Source organism: Erpetoichthys calabaricus, chromosome 1 (assembly GCF_900747795.2).
Source record: "Erpetoichthys calabaricus chromosome 1, fErpCal1.3, whole genome shotgun sequence".
Classification (NCBI taxonomy): Eukaryota; Metazoa; Chordata; class Cladistia; order Polypteriformes; family Polypteridae; genus Erpetoichthys; species Erpetoichthys calabaricus.
Window position 1 is genome coordinate 248,130,674 of NC_041394.2, and position 21,423 is coordinate 248,152,096.

The 21,423-nt window shown below is 39.0% G+C and overlaps 1 protein-coding gene across 1 annotated transcript in view; it reads right to left on the minus strand.

Moving 5' to 3' along the window:
* Positions 1-21,423, minus strand: part of celf2 (cugbp, Elav-like family member 2) — a 549,771-nt gene that overhangs the window by 396,684 nt on the left and 131,664 nt on the right. Inside the window, exon 2 of the mRNA XM_028813890.2 lies at positions 1,310-1,345. Coding sequence (XP_028669723.1) covers positions 1,310-1,345 — 36 coding nt within the window. The remainder of the gene's footprint in view (positions 1-1,309; positions 1,346-21,423) is intronic.

Here is a 21,423-nt window from a genome sequence, read left to right on the forward strand (position 1 = left end):
CCGGTATTCTAGCCTCACATGCATATGCAGTGCTTGGCTGTATGGAAGTTGCAGGATCTCCCTGTCTCAAATGGACTTTTCTTGCATGAGTACAGTATTCCTGTCACATCTCTGAGATGTTAATATTAGACTCCTAAGACCTTCACACTCTCCATGCTTGATTTCTGCTTTAACTCAACTGAAGTTGAGACAGGCTGGGACTTCCCGTGACCGTAGGTATGAATGGCTGGATGGATGTTGACACACATCTCCAACAGACTGGGTTCATTATGCAGTTCAGTCACTGACTGGTTGAAGTCTGTACCCCCCCCCCATTTTCCTTTCACTACCCAGCTTTACACTTTTAACTGATCTAATGTGAGTGCAGGATAAGCCCTCTTATGTACTGATGCCCTATCCATACATTTGTCCCTGAAAATCTAGCTTTCACTAACCATTAATGAATTGAATGGATGTGGTACAGGGCTTTTTGAAGTCCTCCTTCTAAAAGATGTTATATGTACAGTAATGAATATTGATTGAGTGATTACAGTTATAGATTTTGGCATAAACTTGGAATATACTGTATATGCCCTGCAGTATACTGCCATGCCATCCTGGTTAGTGTTACCACACCATCATATTTTCAGGGTAGCCAACCTTACATGAAGAAGCTTCGTAAGACTATGACATATATACAACATTTTAAGTTGTACAGCTCTTAGAAAATTTTTATTGTCAGTTGTGTCGAATCTGACTTGGTGAAACATCAATCAGAACACACACAAATGTCTTGCTGGGTGCCTACTTAGGCAGATATCACTTCTCCATTCTCACTTTCCCCCCTTGTTCAGTTTCCTTTCTAAAACATACGCGTGAACCATGGACAGTTTTGCAACTTAACTGTGGAAGTTGGTTTGATTTCTTTCTTTCTTTCTTTCTTTCTTTCTTGTTTTGTCATTATCTTTTTTCTGCCAATGCCTCCAATGGATGCTTGTTTGGTTTCCGCCAACTCATTCGTTTCTTATGGTTTTTTGAAGAAAGAGAAAGCTTGCTTTAATGTAGTCATTTCTTTTCTTTCTGATTTAGTCCAGATAAATAATTTCTTTAATTTGTTTAGCTCTTTTATCACTCTTTGCTGCGACAGCCTCTTTAGTTACATCAGAAAAGTCACTTTTATGAACGCTTAAGCTTTCCATGCGCCGCTTTAGAGATGCCCAAGTCACAGTGCCTCATTCACATCAGCTACATTGTTCCCTTTGCTCTAACAGAACACACTATTTTTTGTCCTAAGGTCATTGGTCGTACTTTAGAAAAGGTGCGTGCTTACCTTTGAATGGCTCCAGACAGCTCAGTGGGGTTCTGTCTACAAGAGGACAAAACAATGAAGAAATTAGTTCAAGCAGTATTTCAAGGGCACAAAAGCTTCAAATCAATGCAGATTGCAGATTAGTTCAGATTGCCATGAGATGACAGACAAGCCTGTACATTTCTGATGACCCTGTTTTCAAAGATGGACATCATGAGTGTCATGCAAAAGCCATTTAAAGGCACCATCTCAAGCAATAAAGATACATGTAATAATAAACATATAGAGCATTCACAACAAATGTAGGAAATGACTACTATGAAAGAAACACATTTTGCTCATAATGTATTCAATTTACAAGGCAGTTTATGAGGAAGGTGAAGCTCTAAGGGCAGTCTAATGACACCCACTAGAGAATGACTGAATGGCTTTCGGGGTGAGCTCACTTTTACATGACTTTTCTCTCTTCAGGTAATCAGTGTCTAACTTTATGTAGCTCCTTTCCCAACAAGTGCTTTCTAAAATGGTGCACACAACATTTTTCTATGCAGATTCTGCAATGCTGTCACCACTTCTACTGAATGTCCAACGCTGCCATGATAGGCATCAGCTACCTGTGGCCTAAAACAGGTTATACAGATTATAAAATGAATGGATGGGCATTTCTTTATTTTTATTACAGATAAATTCCTTCAAAAGAGCCAATTATTTAGACATTGGCCAAATCCCAACTGTTTGATGTCTGCTAGTATTTCTTTAGCATTCTAATTGATCTAGGAAAAACGTTTGTGTAATGTAGTATACAGTATGAGGCAATTATGCAAAAGGCTCTGTGAATACAACTATTATTTTGAAATGCACTCTGGGACACACTCTTCCCCTAACCTGTAGTTTTCTTGATTATGAAATAAATTGAAATATTTTCAATAGATTGGAGAAAATATAATGCATTTAAGGAGCCAGCTGTTATTCTGAAATGCACTGCATGACTAATGTATTCTGTTTGGCTGTTGTAGAAAGATATGTGTGTGCTGCTTAACTTATTGGGCTCTACTGTGGAGTAATCCAGTAAAGAAGAAGGACCTCCTTTGCATCCTCTGTATATACGGTAGCAGTACCATTCCTTATTTAAATGATATTGCATCCAAGAAAAACACTGTTTTTAACGCTGTATATAAACATAATGTGTAACAGACAGCGGGAGGATGCCAATTTATTTCTCAGTCAGGATGACTTCTGAGTGGATTTTGCATTTTCTTTTAGCACATTGGCTGTTCAGCAATTATAAAGTAAGTTTTGTTTGCCTTGTGCTTAAGGCTGCCAGAATAGGGGGTTGCTCCCAGCATTCCTGTAAAGGGCAAAGTGCATTTGGAAAGCGGGTAGATAGACGTTGTTAATAGTAATAGCTGAAATAGACATCTAAATAAATACACAAACAAATTAAATTAACATAATAAATACAAGGGACTGCATACTACTGCTGCATCAGATTTGAGGAGTCTTGAATCAAATGCTGGACCCCTCCTTCTGTATGGAGTTTTGCATGTTCTCCCTTGTATGTTTGGATTGTAATCTGATGGCTTTCCAGGTTTTTAGGTTAATTGGTGATGCCAAATTGTCTCAATATGAATGTGAGCCCTTTTGTGGACTTCTGGTTTCTAGTTTAGTACATGATGCTGCAAGTGAAGGTCCCATTTCCCCCATGACCCTAAAACTGGATTAAGTTGGTTCATTAAATGGATGAGTAGATGAATGAATTGTTGGACAGATGAAGATGTCAATGAATAAATGTGTATGGAAAGGCAGTAAATTGGTTAATGCTGTAGCTTCATAATTGGAAGGCCATGGGTACATTTACAGGCTTGGTCACCATCTTTGTGGAGTTTCACCATTCTCCCAGAAATTGCATGAACATCCTTCAAAAGATGTGAAGTTCAGATTGACTAGCGACTCTGCATTGTCCTGTGCAATTTATTTTGGTTGTGGACTTGTGCCTGATGTTATCAGTATAGAAACTGGAGTTGACACATAACCCAGTAAGGAGTTAAAAGAATGAAAGTAGAAATCAATGAATAGGATTACACAACATATGCCAATCTGCCCAATCCAATTCAGGGTGTCAGAGTCAGCAGAGGTAAGGTAGAAATGAAGATTAAACAGGTCGCCAGACCATAGCAGAGCCCACACGTGCACGTAGGCCCAATTTTGGAATCACAAATAAAACTAGTCCACATGCCTGTGTGGATGTGGGAAGAAACCTGGAGCCTCATTTATAAAGCTCTGTGTGGATTCAAGTGTAAAAATATGCACACACAAAAAAAAAAAAACAGAAAACTGCATATGAAAAAAAATCAGATTCATAATAATAGATCTATATACATTTCTACACAATTTACCCTTTATAAATCACAAACACCTTGTAAATATGTGTACGTGAATGCACTTTGGACACTGCCCTGAAACTTCTATACATGGAGCATGCTAATCAACCTCATACATATGCAATCATGATGCCGCAGAACTTCATTGGCTGGTATAGCAGCCTGACGCATTGAGACTACGCCATCTGCATTCAAGAGTATTTGGCAATGCTCCACAACTGAGGGCACAAGATCATGTGCAGCATTATAGTGCCTCTGCTCTGCATTCTGGAGGTCCCTGGAAAGGCGGAAAGCTCCAGCATCTGAGTGGGTGGTCACTATTACCTGGCACATGTAAAAACATGATTGGTGTTACAATGAATAGGTCATATGAAATGACCTATGAAATAGGTCATGTGACACACTGAGGATTCAGCCAGTTACCTTACCAATAACCCAGCCACCATGTACAGAACCATCACATTTGCCAAAGCTACTTTGCCTAAAAAAAATGGGTTGACCCAGACCACTGAGGCATGATGACTTGGCATTAATGGAACATCACTGATTGCAGTTAACAAAAGCAAGTTCATTCTCACTAGGTACCCTCATTACAATATGAGAGCTCTGATTATGTTAGGAGAACTAGACACTGCTGCAAATTGCCTTTTTTATGTTGGCAAAGACATGGTATGTTTTATGTATGTGCACCTTACCGGTCAGTTAATGGTTTCCAGAAAAGATGCTGTCATGGGCTGAGATATTCCTGACCTATTGGATGGTTCCCTTAGAAGTGACAACATGTAGCTGACTAACAAACTTAACAAAAAAATAAAAAAGTTCTTCAGTGCAAATACACAGCATTAGCCCTCTTAAATACAGTTTGTACCTCATATTCATCACATTTGAGGTGTAATATATTTGTTATGTCAACGCACATTATAGTAATGATTTAGTGATAATGAATTGTTATGCATGTGAGTTACCATTTAGCTGGTTTGCCTGCATTTCCCTACTTGATCAAGGGTGTCGTCATTTCCTAATTTCTCTGAAATGTTGCATGCACGTGGGTCAGAATTGCTGTAAATATACACGTTTTCTTTTATAAATCCCAACATCTGAGTGGAAAGTTGTGTACGCACATTTTGAGCCTCTTTTTTATGCATATGCAATCATTATAAATGAGGCCCCTGGAGTGCAACTCCATATGGACGGCAAACAGGAATACCAGATCCCTGAGGCAACAGTGCTAGCGACTACACACAAAAGAAAAAACAAATACATAAATTTGCAGAGGCGTTTGTTACCAATGGCTCAGACATGCCGGCCTTCTCTGCAGACTGTAATAAACTATTTGATTAATTTCGTAATGTAGTGTTGTGGAGTACTTGTTAAAGTGATTTATAAAAGAGATCACTTTGTATTTTTAAGGATAACTGATTAGACAGAAGGTTTCAACATGATCAATCGTCTCTGCAACTATTCCTGCTATTCACTCCCATGGACACATTCTTTAAAATTCCTTCTCTTGCTGTTTGACAAATTTTTGCTTCAAGAGAACTTTCTTGCAGAACAGGCAGAAGCAAGTTTCTCCATCCCTTTGCAAAACAGCATATAACCAATTTAGCAACGCCTCAAGCTAAGAAGAAGGGGACATGTAAATCTATTAAGTTTACCATTATTATATATACTTTTGTTCATATTTTACAATCTGCAATAAAGAAAATGCAGGTCTTACCAGCTATGATATTTAAAGCTTTTTATTATTTACAAATACTGCGTACATAATGAATCACATTCAGCAATAAAAGGATGAGTGAGCGTGAATAATTCCTAGTGTCTTCACAGTGCACGCCAAAGATCTCTGAAACCGAAGAGACAGTCCGTTTGATGTCATGTGAAAAGCGTCAAAGCCCGATATCTGCAGGCTAGTTTTACACTAATGATGGGAGAGCTGATGTTTAAAAGTCAACATTATGACAATCTGGCGATTACTAATACATCTAATTATAACATTTTAAAGAAGACAATTATAAACTCATACATATTAGTTTTTTATTAAGGTAAAAATAATTATTATTAATGGCATAATGGCACAGTGCTTGTGCCCCATGCTCTCTTCTGGGCTGGGCTCCCTTCTTTGTGAAGTATGCAGGTTTTCTGTGTTTTCCTGTACCTGTCAGTGCTGTCCATGCTTATTACATTATATTATATTATATAGTGTTGATATTTGATACAAAAAACACAGTAAAATTATGTTTCTTGACAATATACAGGTAGGAAACCTGGTAAATACAATTGTTGTCTTCTTTTTCTCTAGTTCACATATTCTTGATGAAAGCATTATTTACATTTTGAAGAAAATTGCCTGAAATGTGAGTGCTTTATTCATGAAGGCTTCATTAATTTAATCTTACTTGATAAAATTTTCTTTTATTTTTCTTTAAAGCAGCCCCTTGATTATATGTCTATAAGGATATTAATGATTTGGAATGAACTGCTTCTTTGGAAGAAACATTTGTTTACTTTATGCAGACAAGAAAAGATTAAAACTCTGAATTATTAAAAAAAATAAATGCAGAAAACATGGCAACAATATACTTTTCTCATTTTTGAGAAGAGTAAAACACTAATTGTCATTTTTAAGAGAAATAACACTATCATTAAACTATACATGATGTCGAGATAAATCAGCAGTTTAGCATAAGCTAAGCTTCTGAAAACAAAACTGGCAGGAATATATAACAATAGTCACAGAACTGTAAGTACAGTGAGTTTGATACATTATAGCATCATTGATTTGTATCTATTAATTTTTTGTTCATTATTTTCTATTTTGAAAGTGAATAAAGTAGAAAAACATTTATATAAGGAGAAAAAAGGCATCTAGTCATTGTGGCTTGAGACTATTGACCAGCATACAAACTGTTCTCTCTAACAAGCCAAGCGTGACTTTGGAACAGTAATTCCAGCGTGCCATTTGGCAAGAAAGCAATACTGTAATGTGCTGGGCGTAAGCAGCCTCTTTAATTGGCAGCTGGGGGCAGCGGTGGGTGTAAGGCATATTGTCTTTGGAGCCTGTCCACACTCACTAAAGTACAGTAGAGAGCCAAGTGCCACTGTCATAACTGTCTTAACAGTTAAAACAGACAGCTCTTCTTATTTGAGTAAACATTAAGTAAGCTGTATGATGTTAAAACGTTCACTGTAGCAACATGTAACAGGAGCATACACTTTACAGAAACTGCATGTCAAGGCACTAGAACAACACATATGTGATATGAAAACTCACAGAGAACTGTAAACTCAACAGATTCTTTCATATAATATGATAGCATAAAAATACAATGTGAAATAATTTGACAGTTGCATTTTCTTTTTGCATTCCTCAACAACATTTACATTTCTGTTAGTTTTGTTTTTTGTCTTTATTATAACTCATGTTTTATTCTTGGGATTGTCTTACAATTCTGATTGCAACCTTCTTTTTTCAATTGAGATGTTGTGAAGTTGCCCATCTAATTATTCTAGCCTTGTGGAGCTGCTCTCATTATCTTCGAGCTTGTGGCGATCTGGAACTCTCTTTTGATGTCAGTCCTGCAGCTCCATCTGTCTTGGCATTTCAAACCAGGTAGAAAACCCACCTGTTCTGTACTGCATTCTGAAACCAAAACATTTAATCTGTGATGTTACATTTTCTCATTTTAGCTTTCCTTTTCCTTTTCTTTTTTGGCATACTGTCCTGTTGCTTTTACTGCTTACATTTGGTACTGTGTATAATAAAAATATTTGATTCATTTCATACTTGAATGTATTTTCTTTTTGTAAATTGCATGGTTTCCTATGAATTGTGCTTTTGAAATATTGCTTGATTTTCTTGGGCGGCGTGACCTAATGTCTAAACCATACATTCACTGGCCACTTTATTAGGTACATGTTGGATCCCCTTTTGACTTCAAAACTGCAATAATTCGTCATAGAATATATTCATCAAGGTGCTGGAAACATTCCTCAGGGATTTTGGTCCATACTGACATGATAGCATTACAGAGTTGCTGCAGATTTGTCGGCATGATATGAATCTCCCATTCCACCACATCCCAAAGGTTCTTTAGTTGATTGAGAGGCCATTTGAGTACATCATGTCATGTTCAAGAAACCATTTTGAGATGATTTGAGCTTTGTGACATGGCATGTTATCCTGCTGGAAGTAGCTATCAGAAAATGAGTACACTGCAGTAATAAAAGGATCTGCATGGTCAACAACAATACTCAGGTAGGCTGTGGTATTTAAACAATGCTCAGTTGGTACTAAGAGGTCCAAAGTGTGCCAAGAAAATATCCCCCACACCATTACACCACCAGCCTGAACCACTGGTACAAGGCAGGATGGATCGAAGCTTTCGTGTTGTTGAAGCCAAATTCTGATCCTACCATCCAATGGTTGCAGAAGAAATTGAGACTCATCAGACCAGGCAAAGTTTTTCCAGTCTTCTATTGTCCAGTTTTGGTGAGCCTCAGTTGCCAGTTCCTAGCTGAGTGGCACCTGATGTGGTCCCCTACTGCTGTAACCCATCTTCTTCAAGGTTCGACGTGTTGTGCATTAAGAGTTGCTCTTCTGCTTACCTCAGTTGTAACAAGTGGTTATTTGAGTTACTGATGCCTTTCTATCAGCTTAAGCCAGTCTGGCCATTCTCCTCTGACCTCTGGCATCACCAAGGCATTTCCACCCCGAGAACAGCCGCTTACTGGATATTTTGCCTTTTTTGGACCATTTCCTGTAAACCCTAGAGATGGTTGTACGTGAAAATCCCAGTAGATCAGCAAATTTTGAAGTATTCAGACCAGCCCACCAACAACCATGCCATGTTCACAGTCACTTAAATGACCTTTCTTCTCTCTTCTGATGCTCAGTTTCAACTTCAGCAGGTCATATGATAATGTCTACATGTCTAAATGCATTGACTTGCTGCCATGTAATTGGCTGATTAGATATTTGCATTAACAAGCAGTAAAATGAGAAAGCATTTGATAAGGTGCCACATGAGAGGTTGGGCATCAAATTAAAAGAAGTGGGAGTTCAGGGTGATGTTTTTAGACAGGCCCGGTCTTAGGTATTATGGGGCCCTAGGCGAAAGGGGGGTCCAGGGGCCCCCTGGAAGCTCTGCGAAATGCGTGAAAATTAGACCAAGGAGACGTTTTCTTGTAACGTTACGAGGTCATCACCCTGCGTCCCTTTTTCGCCCGGAGTAGTTAGCTACTAGTGCGACTACTGCTGTTACCAGCACCAACTCTCACAAAATTGAGCAAAGCTCCTCTCTGAAACGCAATGAAAGCATCAGTATCGGCTTTTTTCTTTCGCTTAGCTGCTCCAGATTCGTATTTATGCTTCGAGGACATACTGACAGACAGGGGTTTCGTTCGTTCTTGCAACTCAGATTGCGGTTCTGCCTTCCCGCTCCCGTGCCACCTGCTGCCACTGACGAGGTGGAAGGATTTATGAGATCTTGACTTCTTCTTTCTTCTTCGACGAATGATGATGAGGGCTGATTCAGTGATGTGAACGTTCGACCCATAGAGATCTTGACTCAAACCGCTCCGCTTTTATAGACAGCCGCCCACGCGGACACGCCCCCACTGGCCCACGTGATTTAAACATGCGAGGGGAGGGGCGGGCCGGGGGCCTGGCCGCCGTCGATTCGGGGCCCCCCAGACGCCGGGGCCCTAGGCGGTCGCCTACTTCGCCTATGCCTAAGGCCGGGCCTGTTTTAGATGGGTGCAGAATTGGCTCAGACACAGGGAGCAGAGGGTGATGGTGGGAGGAACCTCTTCAGAATTGGCCAATGTTAAGAGTGGTGTTCCACAGGGCTCAGTGCTAGGGCCGCTGCTATTTTTAATATATATATAAATGATTTAGATAGGAATATAAGTAACAAGCTGGTTAAGTTTGCAGATGATACCAAGATAGGTGGATTAGCAGATAATTTAGAATCCGTTATATCATTACAGAAGGACTTGGATAGCATAACAGGCTTGGGCAGATTTGTGGCAGATGAAATTTAATGTCAGTAAATGTAAAGTATTACACATAGGAATTAAAAATGTTAGGTTTGAATACACAATGGGCGGTCCGGTAATAGTGGACTCTAAGCTATCGACTTCCCGACAGTGATCAGAAGCCATTAAGAAGGCTAACAGAATGTTAGGTTATATAGCGCGATGTGTGGAGTACAAGTCCAAGGAGGTTATGCTCAACCTTTATAATGCACTGGTGAGGCCTCATCTTGAGTACTATATGCAGTTTTGGTCTCCAGGCTACAAAAAGGACATAGCAGCGCTAGAAAAGGTCCAGAGAAGAGCGACTAGGCTGATTCCAGGGCTACAGGGGTTGAATTATGAGGAAAGATTAAAAGAGCTGAGTCTATACAGTTTAAGCAAAAGAAAATTAAGAGGTGACATGATTGAAGTGTTTAAAATTATAAAGGGAATTAGTACAGTGGATAGAGACTGTTATTTTAAAATGAGTTCATCAAGAACACAGGGACTCAGTTGGAAACTTGTTAAGAGTAAATTTCACACAAACATTAGGAAGTTTTTCTTTACATAAACAAAGATAGACACTTGGAATAAGCTACCAAGTGTGGTAGACAGTAAGACGTTGGGGAATTTCAAAACTCCACTTGATGTTTTTTTGGAAGAAATAAGTGGATAGGACTGGCGAGCTTTGTTGGGCTGAATGGCCTGTTCTCGTCTAGAGTGTTGCAATGTTCTAATGTTGTAAATGGGTGTACCTAATAAAGTGACCAGTGAGCATATACAGTAGCTGCTAGTTAAGCGTTGATTTGCAAAAAAATGTATATAAACTGTATGTAGAAAAATAGTCTATAACTTTGTATATTTAAAGCAACTTGGATAGGTGTCAGATCTAGAAAGGCACGGTGTAAAAACAACATTGTTTTATTTTTATTATGTACCAGAGTGAATAAAATACTTAATATTTCTTTTTAAGAAATCAATTAAAAGTATTTTAAATATTTATTGATTTTTCTATTTGTAATTTTAGAACCCTAAAATTACCAAAAAGTGGAAATCTGTATTTTGGAGAACAGGACAGGGCTAGAGTAAGGATTAAGGTCACCTTTAATTCAACTCACAGTGGACCCTCAAATTATTAACTCACTCCCAATCCAAGTCTGGGATATATGGTGGGTTGAATTCTATTTTGGCAACAATAAAGACAAGGCAGGAAACAGACTTAGAAGGGTCACCAGTCCAGTTTAGGCGCAATAATTGCTGTTCATTAAAATTTTATTCTTAGCTTCATTCATGGCGTATGTTTTGTTTAGCTTATCAAGGAACACTTTGGGTTGATTATTTCCCTAACAATTGTGTTCTGCAAGAAATTCTTTTTATTAAACGATTTGTTAACATTATAATATCAACATCCAAGACTGTGGATTGCTTCTTCAATCTATAACAACTGAAAGTGCTTTTTGCTTTTGATTTTTATGATTGTCAATCTTTACTTGTTTTCATTGCAATTCTGTTTTTCATGTTGAGCTATGGGTGCCATGTTCTTTGCCTCTTTCCCTTTGACTACCATGTGTTTATCACTCTGTCTTGCTTTATGTCTCTCCCAAACCTTTTCCCAATTTTCCTTCCTTACCTTTGCCCTAAATTTAAGCTATAATCATCAAGGCCTGCTCATATCCACATACGCTCATATGAGGTTTCCAGTTAACAGCATCTGCAAATCTTTGGAATGTGGAAGAAAAACCAAAACCTTAGAAAAAAATGCAAATTAAGATTACAGTTACGTAATTTTACTATTGTAATAGACTGACCAGTACTGGACGGGGCATCAGTCAATCCTAGGGCACATGTACACACCAAAACTTACTCAAAAGGAGCCAGTGTGGACTTTTTCCAATTAACGTACTGTAATTACCATGAATTTGTAAATTATTGTCCTGATCCATTTTATTGTTGTAATTGTTGTCTGCTTTTATCATGATTTTAATTACATCATTGTGCCACCATTTTGTTGGTTGTTTTCTTGACGGGCACCACCATTTCCTGTGTAAGTTTAATGGCTACCAACATATTGTTGATACTGTAGGAACAATCACCATTGCTAATCATGTAAGCAGGCAGTGTGTTGCCATCACATCACCATTAGAAATAATGGCGTCTGAACTCTGTATTAAAACATAAACATAAGACCTGTAGATTACTAACAGAAGAGCACCTCAGGCCAAAAGGATTAATGTGGTTTGACAAAAAACTTGACCTTGTATTACAGTTTATGTTTTCTGGTGTTTCTGAAATTATACAACGACCTCAGCCTGCTTCACATGACTCTTCTAACTTGAAAATAATATACCGAATTACATAAAATCCAATCACATATTCGTTTACATTGGCCTTTCTTTCTCAAACAATCATTACACTAACAAACTCGTCTTTGGATTGCCTTCAGCATGATGACATATATCAAATTAGTAATATTTCATTTCCTCATAAATGTAGAAAAATGTTGCCAATATCTGACTGAGGAATCATTGCTGACTGCATTCACTACATCTGCATTATACAACATTTACTGTTGCACTTCTCCTGACATCTCAAATTAGAATCCATCCAATTTTGTTAATGTTATACAGCGCCTTTGATGATAAACACTATACCAAAGCAATATACAGTGGAATTTATTTGCATAAAAAATACCAGATACAGACAGAGGACTGCACATCTTTAATGAATTTTTAAGCTAGTAGCTGCCCTTTAGTAAATTCTTCATAATTAATCCTTTTAATAATGAGTCCTTATGCAAAAGTATAATTACTCCTTACTAAGGGAAGCTGTAGGCTATAAATATAGCACAGTGTTTTAACTTAACATGGCCAAACTGCATATTGTTTATTCATCTTAATATTTTTGTTCTTTTCTTTACAGCTTAAGTATAATCATGGCTCCCCTTTTTTCTCAACAAATCCATCGAACAGATGTTCACCTTTCAGCTGTGTTACTCTGACTGGCTCCAAAAAGTACTTTTTACTTGAAACTCAACCCCCCAGAGACAAAGCAACACAATTCTCACCAACAAATCAAGTCAGCGTTCTCACGGGACAATCAAGCATCATATGTCACTCAGGCAGCTAATACGATTCCCATAAAAATCAATATTAAACAGCCTGACATTAAATTCTTTAAGGCATACAAATACAGAGAGGGAGGCTGAACACATTTATAATGATTAGGTTTGACTGGAACTCGCTAATGTCTACTGCATGTGATCTGCATTACTGCCTATTTGCAGCACCTCTTCCTAAGCAAATATTAAAATATATTCATACCCTCATATGGAAAATTTGCAAAAAAAAAAAAAAATTACCACGAATAAGCAAAAAAGTCAGAAAGTAAATGCAAAGCTTTACTCTACTTGAGTTTTAGAAGAAACCCTGGAGAAGAACAACAGATGGTACAGTAAGTTTGATGAAATTTTGCTTCACACACAGAAGAGAGAGAAGAAGACAACAAACAACACAAATTCACCTTTACTCTTCCCTTAACAAATCCGCTTCCTGGGCACTAACTAGTTTTGGATGCAGCTTTTTCTACTGGTCTGCTCTGCTCCATGTTTATACGACACCTTTTTGGAGGTCTACCCTGCCTTCTAATGCCTGCTTTCGTCACTGTGTTTCCAGTCACAATGTGCAGTATACTCGAGAGGGGACAGTATGTTCATAGGCCGGCGAAGTAGGGAATGGAAGAACGTAAATGACAGACCTTGGATGAAGGACTTCATTTTGTACTATAAAGAGCTGCTAAAGGACACATAGCAGTCTTGGTGTACACCCTTGATTAGGCCTTCTATGACTTTAAAGATTTTCTGATTGAGAATAGGGTACATAGAAAGGTTCGATGGAGAAAGAAGAGAAACTTGTGCTGATGTTTAAATTAGGGATTAAAGAGAAGAGGCACTGGTGAAGGAGGCAACCAAGGAGCAGCAGTAGGGAAGACCAGAATTGCAATTTTTTTGGGTGACTTTTTTTTTCTTCTTTCTCCTGTATGTGTATGCCACAAAGGAGGTGAAAATCAACATCAAGTACCCCACACAATGTTATTTATGGGCTGCACTGAACTGACATCTAAGGTCATGAAGGGAAAATCACTATGTGCGCTTATACCAGCCTTGTACTTATGAAAGGCCACTAATATAACTGTAAAAGTAATGTGAGAAAATGGCATTTTTCAGGTCTCCAAAAATGATTTTCAGTAGCCCACTCAATAAATCTGAAGTCAATAATTGTACCTTTTCCGTTTGCAGTTGCTTTGGATAAAAGGATTAGATAAAAAACAGTTAATGCAATATGTTGATACTGAATCGGTGAGTCTGACAGCTGATTGTAGGGACAGTTGTACAATAAATGAAAATCTATTTAGAAAATTGGCCAAATGCAGATGTACCCGTGAGTGGACCTTGTAATGAATTAACCCCGTGTCTGGCACGGTTTCCTGCCTTGCACCCAGTGCTTCTGGGAGAGGGTCCATTCCCTGCTAATCTGAACTGTTTTAAATGGGTATGAAAATAACTGAATGACTGATGATGACTTAAAAAGCCACACCAATTTAGCAAAGCAAAAACATTATTGTTAAAGGGTTAAAGTTATACAACAACTTATGATACACACAAGTGGATGCAAATAAGACTTAGTTTGCATAGTGATTCTGCAAATGGAGCATGCAAATGCTAAAACATGAAGAACCAGTTCACCTCTAAATTGGACACACTGTAGGAATTCACCCTCATAATATTCACACAGCAGGGCCAGCTACTTTTTAATGTTAAATGTGTGGCATGATGCCCTGTCTAAAACAGACATTCATTTCCAAGTAAACAGTCATTTGAGAGCTGAGTATTTACTGGTTTTCACATTCACCGATGACTCACATGAAATCATGAAAGGAGGTTGGAAATTTTATCCATATTTTTCTTGCTTCTTGATATAGTGGAAAAATTCAAGCCTGCCTGCCTGTCTGAATGTCTGTCTGGAGGCTGGTAGCCTCAACACTTGCTAAAAAGTTGAATGTCCTTTTTTTAGATAAAATAAAAATAGCATTAATATCTAATGTGTGGTCTGTTTCTTTGAAGATTTCCCAAGAAGGCTAAGAGCACTAGACTGGATGATGTATAACATCACTGTGAAAGCCGTGCCATGGATACAAAGTGAACAAAGTTGAAGAGAGTGTCTGATCACCTGTGTGAGTGAGGTGCACATAATGTCAACACATATCATAATGGCATTCAAGTCCTGTTGTGCACTGTGGACTAACAGAAATGATAATCATTCTGATACGGAAATTGAAATTTTCGAAGGGATCACATCTGTTGGTGTTATCGGTTACTACAACTATGCATTTCTTATGTCATGTCACTACACTGTTGTCACTTCATGAAGATTGGCTGCACAGATGGGGTAGTGCTGTCCAACACCTTCTGTCTCGACTAGTGCTTAGCAGACCAGTCCCCAGCATTCCAGTCCATGCCATGTTGTTATCATACCAGTATATTCTACACCCTTTGACCACTTCCGAGACCTGTCATCACAGTGCTTTCAATGGTATCGTGTGGTTGTCTCATCAATTGCCTGAATGTGACTCAACAGTTCACTTTCCATTATTGCCAGCTTTTAAACTTACGTGCTCTGTGGTCATCACCTTTGTCCATGAGATTCTCATCAACTTTCTGATACATTTGTTTCAGCATCCCAGCCTCACATCCATATGTTGCTGCTGGCCAGACCAAGGCTTTCAGCAAGTGTGGCTGCATGGTGGTGATGACTGACTTGTTTTTCCATATCCTTTTCAATTTAACCATCACTGCCATGCCCATGACTGGACTTCACTTCACCTGTACATTCAATATGATTTATTACTGTGTATTTAGTTTTTATGTATTACTATACTGTTTTAGGAGTCTTTCTCAGGGGGTTTTTCCACAACATTTCAGGAACTCGCAATAGGGGTAAGGGATACATCAGGTAAACTGATTTGAAATTAAATGAAATTTTGTATATTGTGAAGGCTAGGAGACGCCATAGAGCCCAAAACCCCAAGCACGAATAGACAAAACAGTCCTTTGTTCAAGTGAAGGGTGTTTATTATATTAAAATACAAGTAAGCCCACGATTCGCTAGCAAATCGGAAATCCAAGAATGGCAATCAGTTTCTGTTCCATCCGATATTTGGATGGATGACATATCATGGAGGGTGGGTGCGTCTGGGAAAATGTCATTTAATTAAATAAGCATATCTGTACTAAAGCGGTTTCGTTTTGTGGAGACGTGATTCTGTTGCCTTTGCTGACACCGACTGCTGGCAGATTGGAGCACAGCAAGTTTAGTGTACAGGTTGTGGTGTTCGTGTGCCAGCCACTGAGTCGGGGAAGCCGCTGGATTTGAGTCTGTGACCGTTATGTGATCTATATTACTGGCACAGTGGATAAGAGCAAGTGCAGTGAACAGGTTGTGTTGTTTGGGCGCCACCTACTGACTCTGGGAAGCCGCTGCGTTTGACTCTGGGGCGTGTGCCACGGCGTAATATGCGCCTCGGTGGGAAGCCGCTGCGTGATGAAATATCATGGAGGGTATATGTGGTGGTGTGGGCGGTCGCGTCCAGGCGGCTGTACAACCTGGCGTGCACGCTTTACCTCAGGTTTAGTTCACAGGTCGTAGGCATGGTAAAGTTTCCATTTAATTCAATAACCCTATTTGAACTAAAGCGGTTTCTTTGTGTGGGCGCCTTCGTTCATTGTTTGTATCCATACGGGCTCGTTTACAGGTCGTAGCCATATGGGCTCGTGTTTGTATTACTAATCAGTGAGCTCCCTCCGTTTGGATACGTGCCTCCTTTGCCTGTGCTGTGTCAAAAGCACATTGTGGGCGCGCTCGTTCATTGTGTTTATCCATACGGGGTCATTTTGTATTTCCGTTAGTTGAGCTCTTTCATTGTGGAGCCGTGATGTCTTTGCTTCTGGTGTGTGTGAAGCGCATTGTGGGAGCCTCCTGGCACAGTGGAGTAGAGCAAGTGTAGTTTACAGGTTGTGTTGTGTGGGCGCCACCTACTGACTCTGGGAATCCGCCGCGTTTTGGGAAGCCGCTGCGTTTGACTGTACAGGTTGTGTTGTTTGGGCGCTCAGAGGTTGTGTTGTTTGGGCACCACCTACTGACTTTGGGAAGCCGCCGTGTTTTGGCAGCGTTTGACTCTGGGGCAGGCGCCAAGGCTGCAGTGCGCATGCGCTTCGGTGCGTCCACCGTGCATAAATTAACTGTGGTTTAGTAAGATAGATCCCTGTACAATCAAATAAACCGGTTGTTGTGTCTTCTTTCTCCTCCTCTTGCTCTCTCTGTCAGAGGCAGTGCGGTCCCATTGCAGTGGCCCATTGGAAGCACTTCCAGGTCATATGGAAGTCCCAAATAACAGGGAGTGTATCTCCTGCAGCACCCTCTTGCAGCACCCATGGACCCCAGCAAGGCTGCGTTACCAGACTACAATTCCCAGCATTTCCTGCTGGTTTCCAAATGGGTTACCAATATTCACGTTCGCTGCCATCTATCGTCCGGGGGGAATAAACATCACTCAGAGACAGTCCTTCCTTGTCATTCCCTTTTATCCCAGTCAGTGAAGGTACTGCTGCCCTTCTGGGTAAGAAATCTTCTTCTTTTTTCGCTGGGATGTCTGTCCATCCACCTGGGGAGTCTCATTTGGGTATGGCACCTTTCTCTCTCCTGGTTGGGATGCCCGTCCATTCTTTGTGGCACTTACATTGTGTATTTTAGTACATTCTTGCTTATCATGTTGCTGATGATGTGCTTGATATGCAAGAAAGAATTTCATAGGACTCTACACATGCGACAATAGGACTAGGACTACTACTACTGGCTGTCTTTGCAGCAAGTTTGCGTTACATGGTTTATTTGAGTCTAATATTATGCATAACCTGACTTTGCTGGCATCACAGAAAAATTAAAACAAGCATTGGTATTTCACACATTGATATCCAGCTAGCTATTGAACACATTGCAAAATCCATCCACCAAAACACCACAAAGTCAAAAGATGGGAGCTGGTATGAATCCAGCCAAATGCCTGCTTTAATCACAGATGAAAATACTGTAAAAAAATGGCTATGGTTTGTTTTCCCACATAACAAAGCTCTAAGACGTACCAAAATGTAGAAAAAAAATGAAAGAAAAAGTATACAGAAATGGATACCTAGAAAGCACTTGACATTTTCAGTGAAGATGCAGGTGATGGATGAATGGACAAAGAAGAAAACAACAAGGCACCTCTAGCATCTGTGCAGTCCATTGATCGATCCAGCCATTAAAGAAAATGTGTTTCCTGCTGAATTCATCTTATCTAAGTATTTTTATATGTGGTGTGAAATACACCCACATGCAGAATTTGCTTATTTAATAGTCTTTATTTCCAATTCATTACTTAATGCACCATGTATTTTGGATGGGGCACACTAGTTAATACTGTGGCCTCACATCTCCTGGGTTGCAATCCTGGTCACTGTCTGTATGATATTTGCACATATGCTTTTGCGGTCTTTGGCTCAGGGTATGTCAGATTTCCTCCAGTATTCCAAAGACATGCAGAATGGGTTGACAGGTACTTCTAAACTGGGTCCACATGGGTGAAGGTGGACTTGGCTCATAGGGGCATCAGTGACCTCTGAACTGAATAAGTGGGTTGGATAATGAATAGATGTTTTATGGAGGTGACATGATGATGCAGCATTTAACAGTGTCGTCCTGTATTGTGCGGGTTTTACTTCAGGCTGGTGTAGTCTGTGAGGATTTTCCACGTACTCAATGCGTCCTTTTGTGTTTTCTGCTGGAGATTATTTTTTTATGTACGTTGAAAATGCTCTATTTGTGTTATTCATGCAACGACTGTACATCAAATGCTGTTACATCAACCAACAAGCCTCTGATATCATAAAGCAGTAACTGTATGCACAAAAGACCACCATTTCACATCCTTCAATAACAGTCTCAGAAAGTCTGCTTACCTAAGGAATTTAAAAGATGACATTTTTTTCTTTGAGGCTTACAGGATTTCCCCTGTGTCTTCATTAATGTCGTTTTTCTTTTCTCCAGTGGGGGAAATTTTATGTGCATTTTCATGCAGTGCCTGCTTTATGAAGTCACAAGCTAACTTTAAAGCTGATTGGCTGGAGGTCAATCACTGTCTTGGAATGACGACTTCCATGTTGCACCAAAAACAGCAGTAACCAGAGGAAATCAGGGCCATTCCCTGGGGAGATGGTTCCAGGTAAAGTAGCAATTCTAAATTAGCATGGTTGTGAGTATCTATGTTTGAGTGTGCCCTGCAACAACTCAGATTTCATCTAGGGAGACTTCTGTTTGCTGCTGATGGATCAGAACGTAGCTAATGGAAATTTAAAATTGGGTACAACGAGAAGTGCAAGGTTTTTTTTTTTTCCAAACTTGGAATTTTGTCATTTTCATTTGTGAAAGGCTTTGTAATCATCTATATTATTCATTATACCTTAACTATCCATTTTCTGAACCCACTTATTCAAAAATTAGTGTTTTAGGGGCTAATGCCTATCCTAGCAGAAATGATCAAAAGAAAAGGTCAAGGTCTGAAAGGGGATGCCTGTTCACCCATACACCCTCACATTGAGCTAGTTTAGAATTGACATTCAATCCTAGCACTCATCTTTGAGATATAGGAGAAAAAAACAGTTAACTGGAGAAATTCCATGTAGACATATGGAGAACATGCAAACTCCACACAGATGGAGCCATGCACAGATTTCAAATCCAGCACTCCAGCACTGCTTTCTACAAATAAAAAACTCACTGGCAGCACATCAGAGCCAGAGTCTGAATAAGTCTGTCTGTGCTAAACAATCTCCTCTCATCTGCAATTCTTAAATTTCATGTCTCATGCACCTGCATATCTACAAAAACACAGCATAAGAACTGAAGGCAGGTTCTCTAAAGTTACACCAACACCAGCCTGCTCAGGAAGAGGAAATCTTGAACCTTGAATAAATATGCTCAAACAGATTAGTTACCAGCTTCCCTCTCATGAAGCATCATTCGAAACAAAAAAAAACGTTAAGTGGGACAAGAAAAAACGTCCAATGAGCTGAGCTGGTTAACGCTGGCCCAGTTTCCACTGACACAGTGCTTGCATGAGCACTCATTGGGTGCCCCTCCATCTCTGATGAATGAGCCATCTTCAGCAGCTCAGAGTTAAAGTGCAGTCATTGTTATTTATTGACCTTTGAAGAACAGGCTTATTCTTGCCTGATTTTTTTTTTATTTCTTTATATTAAAAATAATTGAATTCCTTCAAATAAAGGCAATCTTAATTTTCAAATGCTTTACAATGCAGACCAACAAAATCTTGTCGCCTTTTTTGCTAACCCAAATATACCTGTGGAATGGCTTATGACTATGAATGTACTCCAAACAATTTCAGCAAGTCAGAGTATTAAACTGGTTCATGTTCTTGATATCTATGTACCACACCATGACAGACTCTTCATTAATACAATTGTTGATAAAATAAATAAGTGATATTTCCATGTCTTATAAACTACAAATCTATATCTGCTGAAGTGCAACAACCACAGAGCATAATGGGAGGAAATTAATTCAAAATTTATAAAGATATCTTTATGATGTATCTACAAATATACTGGAAAGAATTTCAAACACAACCACATGTTTTCAGCACTATAACTAACACTTTAAATCCTCGACTACTGATTCCATTACTGGTTATTCTCAACTCTTGTTCTGCTACCTGATTGGCTCAGTCAAATGGTTGCTTCTGCCGTACTACTGAGCCCTAAGGCCTGGCTTTGCATTCTGGTTATAACCCACACAGAGTGATAGTGTATTGCGTGCACTAACATCAGTTGAACAAGCCCTTTAATTTTTATCAGCTATAAAACTTGTTTATTATCACTCAGTAAGTTCATGTCCATTGTACAAAGAAGAATAAAATTCTTGCACCTCCTACAGAGTAGACATCACAGTATAAAACAAACAACAATGGATAAAAAAAAGAAAATGAATAAAACTGTGTTAAATACATCAGCAGATGAAATATACAAGAAACATTCATGCAGCAGTTCATGTAAGTGCCGAGTAGATATATGCCTTTGGATAAAAATCACACTTGAATCGAGTATGTTTTTATTTCAGATTGATGAAATTAATATGTCCTTGTTGTTTGTGATACACTAGCACAGTTTTTTAAAAGTATATAGAATGCTGAAGCATCTTTGTTTTTTTTATGTGTAGTTAGTTTGGCTAGTTTTTAGACTCTATCTATCTATCATATACTGCCTTTCATATCTATCCATATCTCTAGGATTGTTTAATCTCATTTTTTCTATTACTGCTTTTTGTAAATTGTTGTTCTTGTCTTGATAACATACATATTTATCCATCATGGTAACACTTAGAATTTTGTGTTGTGTATCAAATTTGCTATTTAAATAATACTACTGCTATAGTCTGAATTTGCATTAACCATTACAAGGCAGGCGTTTACTTTAGGTGGGTTGCTAGACCATCACAGGGCATTATTATATTCAGTATGTCAATTTAGTATCCATTCATCTGTTGATCTTCTGTTCCTGTTTTATCCAATTCAGGGTCAGGAGAGCCACACCCTGCTCTGTCAGCATGGGGCACAAGGCAGGGATCCTCGATG